This window comes from Leuresthes tenuis, unplaced genomic scaffold (assembly GCF_036924035.1).
Source record: "Leuresthes tenuis unplaced genomic scaffold, fLeuTen1.0.hap1 SCAF_1, whole genome shotgun sequence".
Classification (NCBI taxonomy): Eukaryota; Metazoa; Chordata; class Actinopteri; order Atheriniformes; family Atherinopsidae; genus Leuresthes; species Leuresthes tenuis.
In genome coordinates, this window is record NW_027325355.1 from 31,014,728 (window position 1) to 31,031,628 (window position 16,901).

At 37.9% G+C, this 16,901-nt stretch overlaps 1 protein-coding gene across 1 annotated transcript in view; it reads left to right on the forward strand.

The window, feature by feature from the left end:
• Window positions 1-16,901, forward strand: part of LOC140294025 (protein EFR3 homolog B-like) — a 28,188-nt gene that overhangs the window by 2,889 nt on the left and 8,398 nt on the right. The window contains exons 2-12 of the mRNA XM_072379570.1: window positions 10,869-10,945; window positions 11,051-11,178; window positions 11,259-11,409; window positions 12,337-12,458; window positions 13,830-13,979; window positions 14,680-14,775; window positions 14,906-14,984; window positions 15,723-15,858; window positions 15,931-16,083; window positions 16,164-16,275; window positions 16,349-16,400. Coding sequence (XP_072235671.1) covers window positions 10,869-10,945; window positions 11,051-11,178; window positions 11,259-11,409; window positions 12,337-12,458; window positions 13,830-13,979; window positions 14,680-14,775; window positions 14,906-14,984; window positions 15,723-15,858; window positions 15,931-16,083; window positions 16,164-16,275; window positions 16,349-16,400 — 1,256 coding nt within the window. The remainder of the gene's footprint in view (window positions 1-10,868; window positions 10,946-11,050; window positions 11,179-11,258; window positions 11,410-12,336; window positions 12,459-13,829; window positions 13,980-14,679; window positions 14,776-14,905; window positions 14,985-15,722; window positions 15,859-15,930; window positions 16,084-16,163; window positions 16,276-16,348; window positions 16,401-16,901) is intronic.

The following is a 16,901-nucleotide window of genomic DNA, read 5'->3' on the forward strand; positions in this document are numbered from 1 at the left end:
GCTCTGAGCTCCTTTGGTTATTTTCGGTCCAATAGGAGTAATAAATCTTTCTGACCTTTTTTGTCAGATCAATGCAGAAAAGTACCTTTTTTCAGAATGTCGCATAAACAAAGTGACAATCTGATGGTTTAACATTATGAAACATGGATTCTGCTTTTCCTAAACCTACCCAAGGATAATTTATGACTAAACCTAATCAAACACTAACTAAAGCCAAGAAAGTAAAAGCTTGAGTCTCATGTTTTAAAGTCCATAAGCAATGTTCCAGAAGGATGTTTTCAGTGTTTGCTGCTAGCATTTAATAGCTAGTAGTCGTTCTCTTGGGTAAACCTTTGAAATCGTACCAAAAAATGAAAATGCAGCAGTTTTATCAAAGTAATCCTGGTCTGTATCAGAAGGTTATGACTTCCTTCTGCAGCCTGTTCTGATCAGTTGTTTCTCAATCGAGTCACATAATCTTTTTATTGGACGTGTATCTCATGTCAATCCACAAATCCAGCTGGAAACTTTGGATAAAACTATTTGCTTTATTAGGAAAATGATGGCTAAATCGATTTAAAGCTGCAGTTTGAAGGTCGTAGTGACGGAGAAACCAGGGGAAAGACCCACTGTTGAGCCAGTGTTTGGTTTGGCCCTCCTGAGACACTGTAGCAGCTTGAAGGGCCTCCTGCAGCATCTTTGCATATCGGTCAGCAGATAAGCCCAGAACAGACCCCAGCCATCGTTGCAGCTCCACTTCTGCAGATTTCTGGTGTGTTTCAGCTGGAATGATGAATAAATCCAGAGCAGATTATGGAGCGCTGAGCTGCTGCACATGGCCCGGATCACACAAACACACACACAGAAAAACCTTACTACGACACTGTGTTGTAACAAACTCATTAACAAACAGGATGTGAAACCTGGAATTAAAGCCAGCAGTTGTGATGTAAAAGCAGCTTCAGCCTCATTTTCTGATGTTTAATCAGCCGCTGAGATATGAGCTTTACTTCAGCGATGATGATGAATGAAAGAGGGCGGAGCCTGCTGTGCGTGTGAAGTGGATTAACCACAGATATGTGTGAGATGGACAGTGTGGATGTGAGCTGAAGGAGCTGTCCTCATGTACGGTAAGATTTTATATTTATCAACCTTACTCTGTTTATGGTTTAATGAGGAAAGCAATTAGAATAAAAACAGGATTTTGCAGACCTGATCGCTTCAGATCAGGTAAAAATGTTTAAAGAAGACATAGAAGCTCATCTTGTCTTCACCAAACTGAAAATATTTCCCTTTTTCTTCATTGCATTGTTTTAATCTCATTTTATAGAGTTGTATGCTGTCCCTCCATTGCTTGGTCCATCTGAGCTCCTCTCTTTCCCCCTAAACCCTGACAAAGTGTTGCAAACCTCCACAGATCCCTCCTGATCTACGGAGGGAGGAAACAAACTCATTTAGTAGTTTGTTTTTCTCCAGACCTGACTGGAAAGTGACACCCAGATGATGTGGTTGAGGATCAAATCTCTCAGCTGGACTCTGACGGGTGAAGGTCTTCATCTTTCAAAGGTTTTTTTTTTAAGGTTTGGAGCATTGTTCATGCTCCAAACTTCATCTTTCTGTGTCTTCAGTAAAAACCATAAAGCGTATTTTAATGAATTCCCACAGCCTCAGAAATTGTGACTACGTGTCAAGTCCGACTGTCGCTAAAATCCTGACTTAATAACCAACGTCTCATCTGCTTAAATCACCTTTAAAATAGCTTAAAGACGACGTCTCTGCAGTTCCACGATAAAAACGTATAGAACTGCTTTTACTCACAGCATCGTGGTGCTGGACATACTTCAGTCATTATAACACGTATGTACACTTGGACATGTATGAGCTTGACTCAGCTTTGCATGTAACTCGACTGATTATGTTGGAAACAACCAAAACAAAGAGGACACTGCATGATTCATCCCATTTAAAGTAGAAATGCTGAACAAACCAGCACAAAGTGATGCTACAAGTCTCAGAAACTCTGCTGGAGATACATTATCCGGGTAAAACATATTCACCTGCTGGGGGTTAACATTTGGCTGCTTTTAAGTGTGTGCTGGGCCCCCTTTTATTCTAAAGCAACCCCTTATTCTCCACTGATGGAGGTTATATCATTTCAGAAAAGACCAAACAGGCAAACCTAAACCAGTGCGTGAAAATCAACCATAACTAAGACGAGTGTTCATGCAACGCATGAGATATAATCAGGATAACATGAGATGTAATCAGGATAACATGAGATATAATCAGGATAACATGAGATGTAATCAGGATAACATGAGATATAATCAGGATAACATGAGATATAATCAGGATAACGTGAGATATAATCAGGATAACATGAGATATAATCGGGATAACGTGAGATATAATCGGGATAACGTGAGATATAATCAGGATAACGTGAGATAACGTGAGATATAATCAGGATAACATGAGATATAATCAGGATAACATGAGATATAATCGGGATATCCTGAGATATAATCAAGATAATGTGAGATATAATCAGGATAACGTGAGATATAATCAGGATAACATGAGATATAATCAGGATAACATGAGATATAATCGGGATAACGTGAGATATAATCAAGATAACGTGAGATAACGTGAGATATAATCAGGATAACATGAGATATAATCAGAATAACGTGAGATATAATCAGGATAACGTGAGATATAATCAGGATAACATGAGATATAATTGGGATAACGTGAGATATAATCAGGATAACATGAGATATAATCAGGATAACATGAGATATAATCGGGATAACGTGAGATATAATCAAGATAACGTGAGATAACGTGAGATATAATCAGGATAACATGAGATATAATCAGGATAACATGAGATATAATCAGGATAACATGAGATATAATCAGGATAACATGAGATATAATCAGAATAACGTGAGATATAATCAGGATAACGTGAGATAACGTGAGATATAATCAGGATAACATGAGATATAATCAGGATAACGTGAGATATAATCAGGATAACATGAGATATAATCGGGATAACCTGAGATATAATCAAGATAATGTGAGATATAATCAGGATAACGTGAGATATAATCAGGATAACATGAGATATAATCAGGATAACATGAGATATAATCGGGATAACGTGAGATATAATCAAGATAACGTGAGATAACGTGAGATATAATCAGGATAACATGAGATATAATCAGAATAACGTGAGATATAATCAGGATAACGTGAGATATAATCAGGATAACGTGAGATATAATCAGGATAACATGAGATATAATCAGGATAACATGAGATATAATCGGGATAACGTGAGATATAATCAAGATAACGTGAGATATAATCAGGATAACATGAGATATAATCAGGATAACATGAGATATAATCAGAATAACGTGAGATATAATCAGGATAACGTGAGATATAATCAGGATAACATGAGATATAATTGGGATAACGTGAGATATAATCAGGATAACATGAGATATAATCAGGATAACATGAGATATAATCGGGATAACGTGAGATATAATCAGGATAACATGAGATATAATCAGAATAACGTGAGATATAATCAGGATAACGTGAGATAACGTGAGATATAATCAGGATAACATGAGATATAATCAGGATAACGTGAGATATAATCAGGATAACATGAGATATAATCGGGATAACCTGAGATATAATCAAGATAATGTGAGATATAATCAGGATAACGTGAGATATAATCAGGATAACATGAGATATAATCAGGATAACATGAGATATAATCGGGATAACGTGAGATATAATCAAGATAACGTGAGATAACGTGAGATATAATCAGGATAACATGAGATATAATCAGAATAACGTGAGATATAATCAGGATAACGTGAGATATAATCAGGATAACGTGAGATATAATCAGGATAACATGAGATATAATCAGGATAACATGAGATATAATCGGGATAACGTGAGATATAATCAAGATAACGTGAGATATAATCAGGATAACATGAGATATAATCGGGATAACGTGAGATATAATCAAGATAACGTGAGATAACGTGAGATATAATCAGGATAAAGTGAGATATAATCAGGATAACGTGAGATATAATCAGGATAACATGAGATATAATCGGGATAACGTGAGATATAATCAAGATAACGTGAGATAACGTGAGATATAATCAGGATAAAGTGAGATATAATCAGGATAACGTGAGATATAATCAGGATAACGTGAGATATAATCAGGATAACGTGAGATATAATCAGGATAACGTGAGATATAATCAGGATAACGTGAGATATAATCGGGATAACGTGAGATATAATCAAGATAACGTGAGATATAATCAGGATAACATGAGATATAATCAGGATAACCTGAGATATAATCAGGATAACGTGAGATATAATCGGGATAACGTGAGATATAATCGGGATAACGTGAGATATAATCAGGATAACGTGAGATATAATCAGGATAAAGTGAGATATAATCAGGATAACATGAGATATAATCGGGATAACGTGAGATATAATCAAGATAACGTGAGATAACGTGAGATATAATCAGGATAAAGTGAGATATAATCAGGATAACGTGAGATATAATCAGGATAACGTGAGATATAATCAGGATAACGTGAGATATAATCAGGATAACGTGAGATATAATCGGGATAACGTGAGATATAATCAGGATAACGTGAGATATAATCAGGATAACCTGAGATATAATCAGGATAACGTGAGATATAATCGGGATAACCTGAGATATAATCGGGAAAACGTGAGATATAATCAGGATAAAGTGAGATATAATCAGGATAACGTGAGATATAATCAGGATAACGTGAGATATAATCGGGATAACGTGAGATATAATCGGGATAACCTGAGATATAATCGGGATAACCTGAGATATAATCGGGATAACGTGAGATATAATCGGGATAACGTCAGATATAATCGGGATAACGTGAGATATCATCAAGATAACGTGAGATATAATCAGGATAACCTGAGAAATAATCGGGATAACCTGAGATATAATCAGGATAACCTGAGATATAATCGGGATAACCTGAGATATAATCGGGATAACGAGATATAATCAAGATAACCTGAGAAATAATCGGGATAACCTGAGATATCATCAAGATAACGTGAGATATAATCAAGATAACGTGAGATACAATCGGGATAACGTGAGATATAATCGGGATAACGTGAGATATAATCGGGATAACGTGAGATATAATCGGGATAACGTGAGATATAATCGGGATAACGAGATATAATCAAGATAACGTGAGATATAATCAAGATAACGTGAGATATAATCAAGATAACGTGAGATATAATCAGGATAACGTGAGATATAATCAAGATAACGTGAGATACAATCGGGATAACATGAGATATAATCGGGATAACGAGATATAATCAAGATAACGTGAGATATAATCAAGATAACGTGAGATATAATCAAGATAACGTGAGATATAATCAGGATAACGTGAGATATAATCAAGATAACGTGAGATACAATCGGGATAACCTGAGATATAATCGGGATAACCTGAGATATAATCGGGATAACGTGAGATATAATCGGGATAACCTGAGATATAATCGGGATAACGTGAGATATAATCGGGATAACGAGATATAATCAAGATAACGTGAGATATAATCAAGATAACGTGAGATATAATCAAGATAACGTGAGATATAATCAGGATAACGTGAGATATAATCAAGATAACGTGAGATACAATCGGGATAACATGAGATATAATCGGGATAACCTGAGATATAATCGGGATAACGTGAGATATAATCGGGATAACGTGAGATATAATCGGGATAACATGAGATATAATCGGGATAACGTGAGATACAATCGGGATAACGTGAGATATAATCGGGATAACCTGAGATATAATCGGGATAACGTGAGATATAATCGGGATAACGTGAGATATAATCGGGATAACGTGAGATATAATCGGGATAACGTGAGATATAATCGGGATAACATGAGATATAATCGGGATAACGTGAGATATAATCGGGATAACGTGAGATATAATCGGGATAACGAGATATAATCAAGATAACGTGAGATATAATCGGGATAACATGAGATACAATCAGGATAACGTGAGATACAATCGGGATAACGTGAGATATAATCGGGATAACGTGAGATACAATCGGGATAACGTGAGATATAATCGGGATAACCTGAGATATAATCGGGATAACGTGAGATATAATCGGGATAACGTGAGATATAATCGGGATAACATGAGATATAATCGGGATAACGTGAGATATAATCGGGATAACGTGAGATATAATCGGGATAACGAGATATAATCAAGATAACGTGAGATATAATCGGGATAACATGAGATACAATCAGGATAACGTGAGATATAATCGGGATAACGTGAGATATAATCGGGATAACGTGAGATATAATCGGGATAACGAGATATAATCAAGATAACGTGAGATATAATCGGGATAACGTGAGATATAATCGGGATAACATGAGATACAATCAGGATAACGTGAGATATAATCGGGATAACGTGAGATATAATCGGGATAACGAGATATAATCAAGATAACGTGAGATATAATCAGGATAACGTGAGATATAATCGGGATAACATGAGATACAATCAGGATAACGTGAGATATAATCGGGATAACATGAGATACAATCAGGATAACGTGTGATATAATCAAGATAATGTGAGATATAATCAAGATAACGTGAGATATAATCAGGATAACCTGAGATATAATCGGGATAACCTGAGATATAATCAGGATAACCTGAGATATAATCGGGATAACGTGAGATATAATCAGGATAACGTGAGATATAATCGGGATAACGTGAGATATAATCGGGATAACATGAGATATAATCGGGATAACGTGAGATATAATCGGGATAACGTGAGATATAATCAGGATAACGTGATATAGTCAAGATAACGTGAGATATAATCGGGATAACGTGAGATATAATCAAGATAATGTGAGATATAATCAGGATAACGTGAGATATAATCGGGATAACGTGAGATATAATCGGGATAACGTGAGATATAATCAGGATAACGTGAGATATAATCGGGATAACGTGAGATATAATCAGGATAACGTGATATAGTCAAGATAACGTGAGATATAATCAGGATAACGTGATATAGTCAAGATAACATGAGATAACGTGAGATATAATTGGGATAACGTGAGATATAATCAGGATAACGTGAGATATAATCAGGATAACGTGATATAGTCAAGATAACATGAGATAACGTGAGATATAATCAAGATAACGTGAGATATAATCAGGTAACGTGAGATATAATCAGGATAACGTGATATAGTCAAGATAACATGAGATAACGTGAGATATAATCGGGATAACGTGAGATATAATTGGGATAACGTGAGATATAATCAGGATAACGTGAGATATAATCAGGATAACGTGAGATATAATCAAGATAACGTGAGATATAATCAGGATAACGTGAGATATAATCAGGATAACGTGAGATATAATCAGGATAACGTGAGATATCATCAAGATAACGTGAGATATAATCAGGATAACGTGAGATATAATCGGGATAACATGAGATATAATCAGGATAACGTGAGATATAATCGGGATAACGTGAGATATAATCAGAATAACGTGATATATAATCAGAATAACGTGAGATATAATCAGGATAACGTGAGATATAATCGGGATAACGTGAGATATAATCAGGATAACGTGAGATATAATCAGGATAACGTGAGATATAATCAGTATAACGTGAGATAACGTGAGATATAATCAGGATAACGTGAGATATAATCAGGATAACGTGAGATATAATCAGGATAACGTGAGATGTAATCAGGATAACCTGAGATATAATCAGGATAACGTGAGATATAATCAGGATAACGTGAGATATAATCAGGATAAAGTGAGATATAATCAGGATAACGTGAGATATAATCAGGATAACGTCAGATATAATCGGGATAACGTGAGATATAATCAGGATAACGTGAGATGTAATCAGGATAACCTGAGATATAATCAGGATAACGTGAGATATAATCAGGATAAAGTGAGATATAATCAGGATAACGTGAGATATAATCAGGATAATGTGAGATATAATCAGTATAACTTGATATATAATCAGAATAACGTGAGATATAATCAGTATAACGTGAGATAACCTGAGATATAATCAGGATAACGTGAGATAACGTGAGATATAATCTGGATAACGTGAGATATAATCAGGATAACGTGAGATATAATCAGGATAACGTGAGATAACGTGAGATATAATCAGGATAACGTGAGATATAATCACGATAACGTGAGATAACGTGAGATATAATCAGGATAACGTGAGATAACGTGAGATATAATCGGGATAACGTGAGATATAATCAGGATAACGTGAGATAACGTGAGATATAATCAGGATAACGTGAGATAACCTGAGATATAATCGGGATAACGTGAGATATAATCAGGATAACGTGAGATAACGTGAGATATAATCAGGATAACATGAGATATAATCGGGATAACGTGAGATATAATCAGGATAACGTGAGATATAATCAGGATAACATGAGATATAATCGGGATAACGTGAGATATAATCAGGATAACGTGAGATATAATCGGGATAACGTGAGATATAATCAGGATAACGTGTTCAAGATAAAATAAATCTTGTCCTCTTTCATTAACTTAATATAAATATATGAGTCAGTCTTAAGGTCCTTCTTCTTATCAATCAATTAAAAGGCCGAGTTCACGAGGTTATAAATAAACATTTTATTTGGATTATTACTTTTTATTTTACACCTTCGGGTCCGATGTTTTAACATTGGTTTCTAGGTATAAGTTGCTTTATTGTGAGGAATGAATAAACTTTAACAGTTTAAAGTGTCAGACTTCTTTTAAAAATGCACTGTAGAATAATAAAAATGTAAATGGCTTTACAGATAAAAACAGTAGAGTACACAATGAGAACAAGATCCATCAACCTGAGAGGAAATTATTCAAATTGGAGTAAATGTTCCACATAAATTAAACGAATTAAGATAAAGATATGAAACAAAACACAAACAGCAGCATCAGTGTTGAGTTTAAAAGGGATTCAAACAGTGTTCTGCAGGCTCAGATCTGCTTCTCCAAACACAGCGTTTGATCGGGTTGTGGCGATTCAATCAGAAATCCTCGCTGTGGACTCTTTAAGCTCTGCTAAACTAAAAAAGATATGCAGACATTATGCAACGAGCTGCTGAAGGATTAACTCTGAAGATGAAGTATTACTGCTGCTGCATTGTTGCTGTGAGTCGATACTTGTTCATCTATCATTGTGAGGGCCATCGGTTTGGGGGACAGTTTTAGAAAGAAACAACGGTTTGGTTGATCCTCAATTTAAAGGTTTGGATTTTATTTAGATTCCTGTTTAGGGCATGACTGAAGTGAGGGTAAACTTTACATTACATTATCTCATTGTCCCCACAAAAATAGTGTACCAGTCTGATACCAGTCTGTGTGTGTGTGTGTTTGTTTTTTATTGAGTGGACATTTGACCAGTCGTGCGTCCCGTTTAATCCCACCAAACCAACATGACTCAACACAGATTAAAAAATGAATCCACAGACCCTCTGCTGCCCCCTTCAGGTGGAAAAGTTCACTTACTGGCTCTTCATTAAACCCTATTCAGACTCATCTTCCTCTAGTTTACCGCTGCTCATATACTGCTATATATACTCTGTTATATTTACTCTGTTATATATACTCTGTTATATTTACTCTGTTATAGATAATCTGTTATATTTACTCTGTTATATATACTGTGTTATATTTAATCTGTTATATATACTCTGTTATATATACTCTATTATATATACTCTTAGATATACTCTTAGATATATACTCTTAGATATATATACTCTGTTATATTTACTCTGTTATATATACTCTGTTATATATACTCTGTTATATTTACTCTGTTATATATGCTCTGTTATATACTCTTAGATATACTCTTAGATATACTCTGTTATAGATACTCTGTTATATTTACTCTATTATATATACTCTGTTATATTTACTCTGTTATATATACTCTGTTAGATATACTTTGTTATATATACTCTTAGATATACTCTATTATAGATACTCTATTATATTTACTCTATTATAGATACTCTGTTATATTTACTCTGTTATATTTACTCTGTTATATATACTCTATTATATATACTCTTAGATATACTCTTAGATATATACTCTTAGATATATATACTCTGTTATATATACTCTGTTATATATACTCTGTTATATATACTCTATTATATATACTCTGTTATATACTCTTAGATATACTCTTAGATATACTCTGTTATATAAAACTATCAAACAGTTGTATTGAAAATGCACTTCACTCACCTTCTCTTATACATTTTGAATATAGACTGAGGAAATGCTTTCTCCTTTCATAAAGAGAGTTTCTCATTACTTCTCTCTGTTTACACGAGTTTTGTTTGTTCCTGTGAAACATGTTCGGTGATATTTATTCCTATAAACCTCTTTTTGTGCAAAATTACTAAATTAAGCATATCTATAGTTTACAAAGTCAAACTTTTTTACTTTTATCATAAAAAATGATGTTATATTAGAGCAGTTTTGCTCTAACTTTCTCAAACGTGTGATTTCTCAGCCAGATTGTGACTAAATGCAGTGAAAGACTGGGATGATGTCCTTATGTCTGCAGGTCTGTGCGGCTGCTGCTGGGCGTTGCGTCCTCGCTACAAGCGTCTGGTCGACAACATTTTCCCAGAGGACCCCGAGGTAAACACGGGACTATTTAATCTTGTTATGAAGCCTTTGTATTTCCAGGCAGGCACCAAATACAACACTTAAAGTAACGGTAACGGTCCTGTTTGTGTGCGTCAGGACGGGCTGGTGAAAGCCAACATGGAAAAGCTGACCTTCTTCGCTCTGTCGGCTCCAGAGAAGCTGGACCGCATCGCTGCGTACCTTTCAGAGCGTCTGACCAGAGAGCTGAACCGCCACCGTTACGGGTCAGTAGGCTGCCGCTGACTCTGATGTCGTTCGGTGTGTGAAAAGAAAAAAGCGTGGAAACACTGCGGTTGTTTCTCAGGTACGTGCGCATAGCGATGGAGGCGCTGGAGCAGCTGCTGCTGGCCTGCCACTGTCAGAGCATCAACCTGCTGGTGGAGAGTTTCCTCAGTACTCTGCGTTTGCTGCTGGAGGCCGACAAGCCACACCTCCACATCCTCGCCACCAACTCCGTACGTAACGCCCTCTGCTCTTACCTTCCTCCGTGAGTCTTAAGGCCAGTTTTGCTCCGACTTTTCAGCCCGTTCCAGGGGCCGTTTTCATCAAAGCCGCCGCAGACCTCTGAATATAACACATTTAAACAGTGATCACTTCTTTGTCTTCATACATTCAGGTTTATATACACTTTGACTGACATATGCTGTCATATTTCTGCTCTGACCAGTCCAGACGTGGTCTAAGAACGTCTTCAGGAGATGTTTTAAGAGCTTAAATCATTTTTAAGGAATAAATAGATCAAAATAATGTAGCATCCTTATTTAGCCTTTTATATGTTTTGGATTCATTTGAATTGTACGCCACATCTTATTTGTATCATAAGTGATTATCCCGTAAACTTCTAAGTATAATTACAAGAACTGTAAAAACTCTTCTGAAAGTGTTTTACAAAAGGATGAAATCTGTCTGATTCTCTGTCACTCAGACTCAGTCAGAGATCGTGCTCGTGTCGTCATATAATCTGTAAAGCATGGTATACGCCCCCCTCTGTAAGAACTACAGTAAATGTGCACGTGCACACGCACACTCACAGGGATTATCAATGAGTTTGAAATGTTCTGCTCTTATTTCCCCCACAGATTATGTGCCTTCTTCCTGTTTCTGTCAGTAATTTGGTCATTTATTGACATGAGTCTGAACTCTTTATGGATCACTGTATTCTGGGATTAGTTTGCATTTAATGTGGGACAGATGCTGTGGCTTCAGCTGTTTCTATGAAATCTGATGCATGTTTCTGGTGTCTGTGGTGCTGCTGGTTTAGATAAATGATGTCACACTAAAAGGCTTTTGATCTGTTGTGCTTTGTTTGTTGGGAGGTTTTCTGTGGCCTGAGTTTGCATAGCAGCATTATTTTATATTAGTTTATATTCTGTCTTCGGTAGTTTGTGAAGTTTGCGAACATCGAGGAGGACACGCCTTCCTACCACCGCAGCTACGACTTCTTCGTGTCTCGCTTCAGTGAGATGTGTCACTCTGACAATGAAGACCCTGACACCCAAATCAAGTCAGTTCTGTCTCTCTTTGCTTCATCACCAACATTTAACTGATATTTAACTGACATTTAACTGACATTTAACTGACATTTAACTGACATTTAACTGACATTTAACTGACATTTAACTGATATTTAACTGACATTTAACTGATATTTAACTGACATTTAACTGATATTTAACTGACATTTAACTGATATTTAACTGATATTTAACTGACATTTAACTGACATTTAACTGACATTTAACTGATATTTAACTGACATTTAACTGACATTTAACTGACATTTAACTGACATTTAACTGACATTTAACTGACATTTAACTGACATTTAACTGATATTTAACTGACATTTAACTGATATTTAACTGACATTTAACTGATATTTAACTGACATTTAACTGATATTTAACTGATATTTAACTGACATTTAACTGATATTTAACTGATATTTAACTGATATTCCAGAGCAGCTGCAGCTTCATGTCAGACTGTACGAGAATCCAAAGTTTGTTTTTCCAGCTGGGTGGAATAAAATGAAACTTTACACACAGGGTAGGAGTTATTGATGAGGATTAGGAGACTAATTCTGTCAGAATCACACCTGCATGCCTGGACTGGACGTCAGATTCTCTCCAACCCCAGGAAGCTCTCATTTTCAAGCTCGTCATGATCAAAGCTCGCTTTCTCTAGATGTCGTGATCTGGAGAAAACGAGATCAATTAACTTCTCATCAATACTGAACAAGCCTCGTTATCTAAAGACAGCAGAAGAATCTGATTTTAGGCTGAATATCTGAGCACCTGGAATCTCTCGGGTCTTTCAGCATCAAACATTCAGGTGAGCCAGCCGGGGCCGACCGGACCTCAGCTTGTGTCCGGATGACTAACTGACTCACTATCGCTGCTCCTCTCTCGAGCCACAGCCATCAGGAGGCTCTCTCTGCCGCTTCGGTGGTGTTGCTCTCCTCTTACGCTCTCCCTTTATGCCTAAACTCAAGGCTCCTCTGCACCGGAGCCCCACAGGGAGGCACCTCGCTCTCCATCGGCTGACAGCGGCTGACCAGCCCTGCGTACTTGGAGAGCTTCCTCCGTTGAATCTGCTGCTAAACTGTCCAAAGTTTGCTGCTGGCGTGATCTGATTATTTGGAACTTGATGACAGTCATTAGTTGTCAGCCGTAGGCCCGGCCCGGTGCGGCCCGGCCCGGTGCTGCCCGGCCCGGTGCTGCCCGGCCCGGTCGATGATGATCCTCAGCAGCTGTTTGTGAGGTTTATTCATCAGTGTTTTATATTCTGTTTCTTTCAGTGGCAGCTTTGGCTCAGTTTAAACATGTAAATATAAAATATCTGTGCATATCCTTAAAGAATGTTGTGTGTTTAGGATCCGGGTGTCGGGGATCCGCGGCCTGCAGGGCGTGGTGAGGAAGACTGTGGATGACGAGCTGCAGGTGAACATCTGGGAGCCTCGTCACATGGAGCAGATTGTCCCCGCCCTGCTGGTCAACCTCCAGCTGCACGCACACAGCAGCAGGTAAACAGCGGGTTACAGAGCATTCTGGGATGAGTATTTTACATATATTAGTATATTTACAGCCCGACACACGGCCATCCTGCGAGGAGCTAAAGCTGAGCTAATATGCAGAATAATATGCTGAATTAAGCAAAAAGCATGAATGTTTACCATCGATAAGCTGCAGAAGAGCAGTGATTTGTGTTTTAATGTGTGTGTTTTAATATGTTTGTGTGTGTTTTAACGTGTTTTAATATGTTTGTGTGTGTTTTAACGTGTTTTAATATGTTTTAATGTGTTTTAACGTGTTTTAATGTGTTTTAACGTGTTTTAACGTGTTTTAATATGTTTTAATGTGTTTTAACGTGTTTTAACGTGTTTTAATGTGTGTGTTTTAATATGTTTGTGTGTGTTTTAACGTGTTTTAATATGTTTTAATGTGTTTTAACGTGTTTTAATGTGTTTTAATGTGTTTTAACATGTTTTAATGTGTTTTAACGTGTTTTAATGTGTTTTAACGTGTTTTAACGTGTTTTAATATGTTTTAATGTGTTTTAACGTGTTTTAACGTGTTTTAATGTGTGTGTTTTAATATGTTTGTGTGTGTTTTAACGTGTTTTAATATGTTTTAATATGTTTTAACGTGTTTTAATATGTTTTAACGTGTTTTAATGTGTTTTAATGTGTTTTAATGTGCACGTGTTTTGATGTGCACGTGCAGCAGTTCTCCAGCAGAACACACCGAGGTGTGTTTCAGGGAGCTGCTCGGCCGAGCTGCTTATGGACACATCAACAACGCCATCAGACCGGTGCTCATGTAAGATCCTCATATCATAGCGTTCTGTCTTTGTCTTTGTTCTGACTGATCAGCAGGTGACCTGCTGGGGGGGGGGGGGGCTTCACAGGGTTGTACAGCTGCAGCCGTTCTGAATCCTGCTGTGTTTCAGGCACCTGGACAGCCGCAGTCTGTGGGAAGGACGAGGGTTCGCCGTGCGCTGTTTTCAGATCATCATGTACTCTATTCAGGTCAGTAAAAACTCAGCCCGGCCCGGTGCTGGTGCTGCCCGGCCCGGTGCTGCCCGGTGCTGGTCGTTATGGAGCGTGAAACCGGCACATTAAAGCTGGCAGAGATCTTCACACAGAAGGTCAACAGTGAACATTTAATTAGTTACTAAAAAGTGAACAAACTTAAATGAAATTTACTGAAAATGGAAAAGTTGGGTTCTCAAAAGGTTTTTGACTAACTAACTAACTAACTGACTAACTGACTAACTGACTAACTGACTAACTAACTGACTAACTAACTGACTGACTAACTAACTGACTAACTAACTAACTAACTAACTGACTAACTGACTAACTGACTAACTGACTAACTAACTGACTAACTAACTGACTGACTAACTAACTGACTAACTAACTGACTAACTAACTGACTAACTAACTGACATACATTGCTGCCCTATAAGCCTTTAAATCTACTTCACTAAAAGAGAACTGAAGTCTTTGTAAATGTTTTAGTTTGAGGCTTTTCTGAACTGTGATTAATTAAACTTCCCATTTAAGCCTAATTTCAGTGCTTGTATGAATGATTAAAAAGCTAAAGGTTGAGTGTTTTCTGCTCTGAGACGCTCAGGACATGTCTGCTGAAGATGCTCAGGACATATTTTAGATCAGCTGAGAGCAAACCGGGCTGAATCTGGGTCCGATGCGGTTCTGGCTCTTTACAAAGTAACCCACACAGTTCCTGTGTTCTCGGCTCAGTCCCAGCACTCCCACCTGGTCATCCAGCAGCTGTTGGGTCACCTGGACGCCAACAGCAGGAGTCCGGCGTCAGTCCGGGCCGGGATCGTGGAGGTTCTGTCTGAAGCTGCTGTGATAGAGGCCACGGATTCTGTGGGTGAGACGCTTTCCTTTCTCCTGATTTCCGCCGTGCACGTAGCTGCCGCTGCGATAACGCTGCGTCCCGCAGGTCCCGCCGTGCTGGAAGTGTTCAACACGCTGCTGCGGCAGCTCCGGCAGAGTGTCGACTACCAGCTGACCGGTTACCACGACAACGCCGGGAAGCGGAAAACCAACTCGCGTGAGGAGAAAACGCTGCAGGACACCGTGATCAAAACCATCGGTGAGGATCCGAGGCGTGCATTGCGGGCCCGTTAAAGTATTGGCGCTTCATTTGCTCTGTCGTCCCCCGTGTCGCTGCAGGAGCCTTCGCCAACACGCTTCCTGTCTACCAGAGGTCAGAGGTCATGCTGTTCATCATGGGGAAGATTCCCGTCCCGGGCATCTACCCCGCCCTGGGCTCGCCCAACGCCGGGTACTTTTCACACCTCGCCCGACGCGCTCCGAATGTTCCGGCGAGTTAAATAACCTGATGTCTGCTGTTTCAGGTTCGAAGGCAGCAGGATGATCCAGGTGATGCTGCTGAAGTCGCTCCTCCAGGTGAGAAGCTCCAGAGCTCTAAAAGTCATGATCCAGCTCATTAAGACAGGTGCATCCACTGGAAAGCTGGAGCCCAGCCTCTTAAAAAGATTTTAATTTGAACTTTACACACAGTTTTATGCAACAAACTACTTTTTAGCAGGAAAACACTTGAGCGGTGGGCAGCCAATCACAGCGTCCGGTGAGGAGCTGGACTGACACCCTCCAGCTGTTGGTTCACCAGCCTTTGAGCAGTGGGAATCAAACTGCCAACCTTCAGGTTATTAAGCCTTAACCAAGGCTTAATAAATACATCTTAATATGTATTGACATTAACAGTCAGCCACTTTGAAAGTGTTTTATTATATAATGTGTTTTTATTTAATCTGTCCATAAGTTTTTGGGTAACAGACAAACAAACTGATCAAAGAAAGCTCATAAGCTCTGAGTCAGGAGGAATCAGCTGAAAATTATGTTTATCAGTAAATAATTCAGTCATGAGTTGTAGGTGGAGATGTGGTT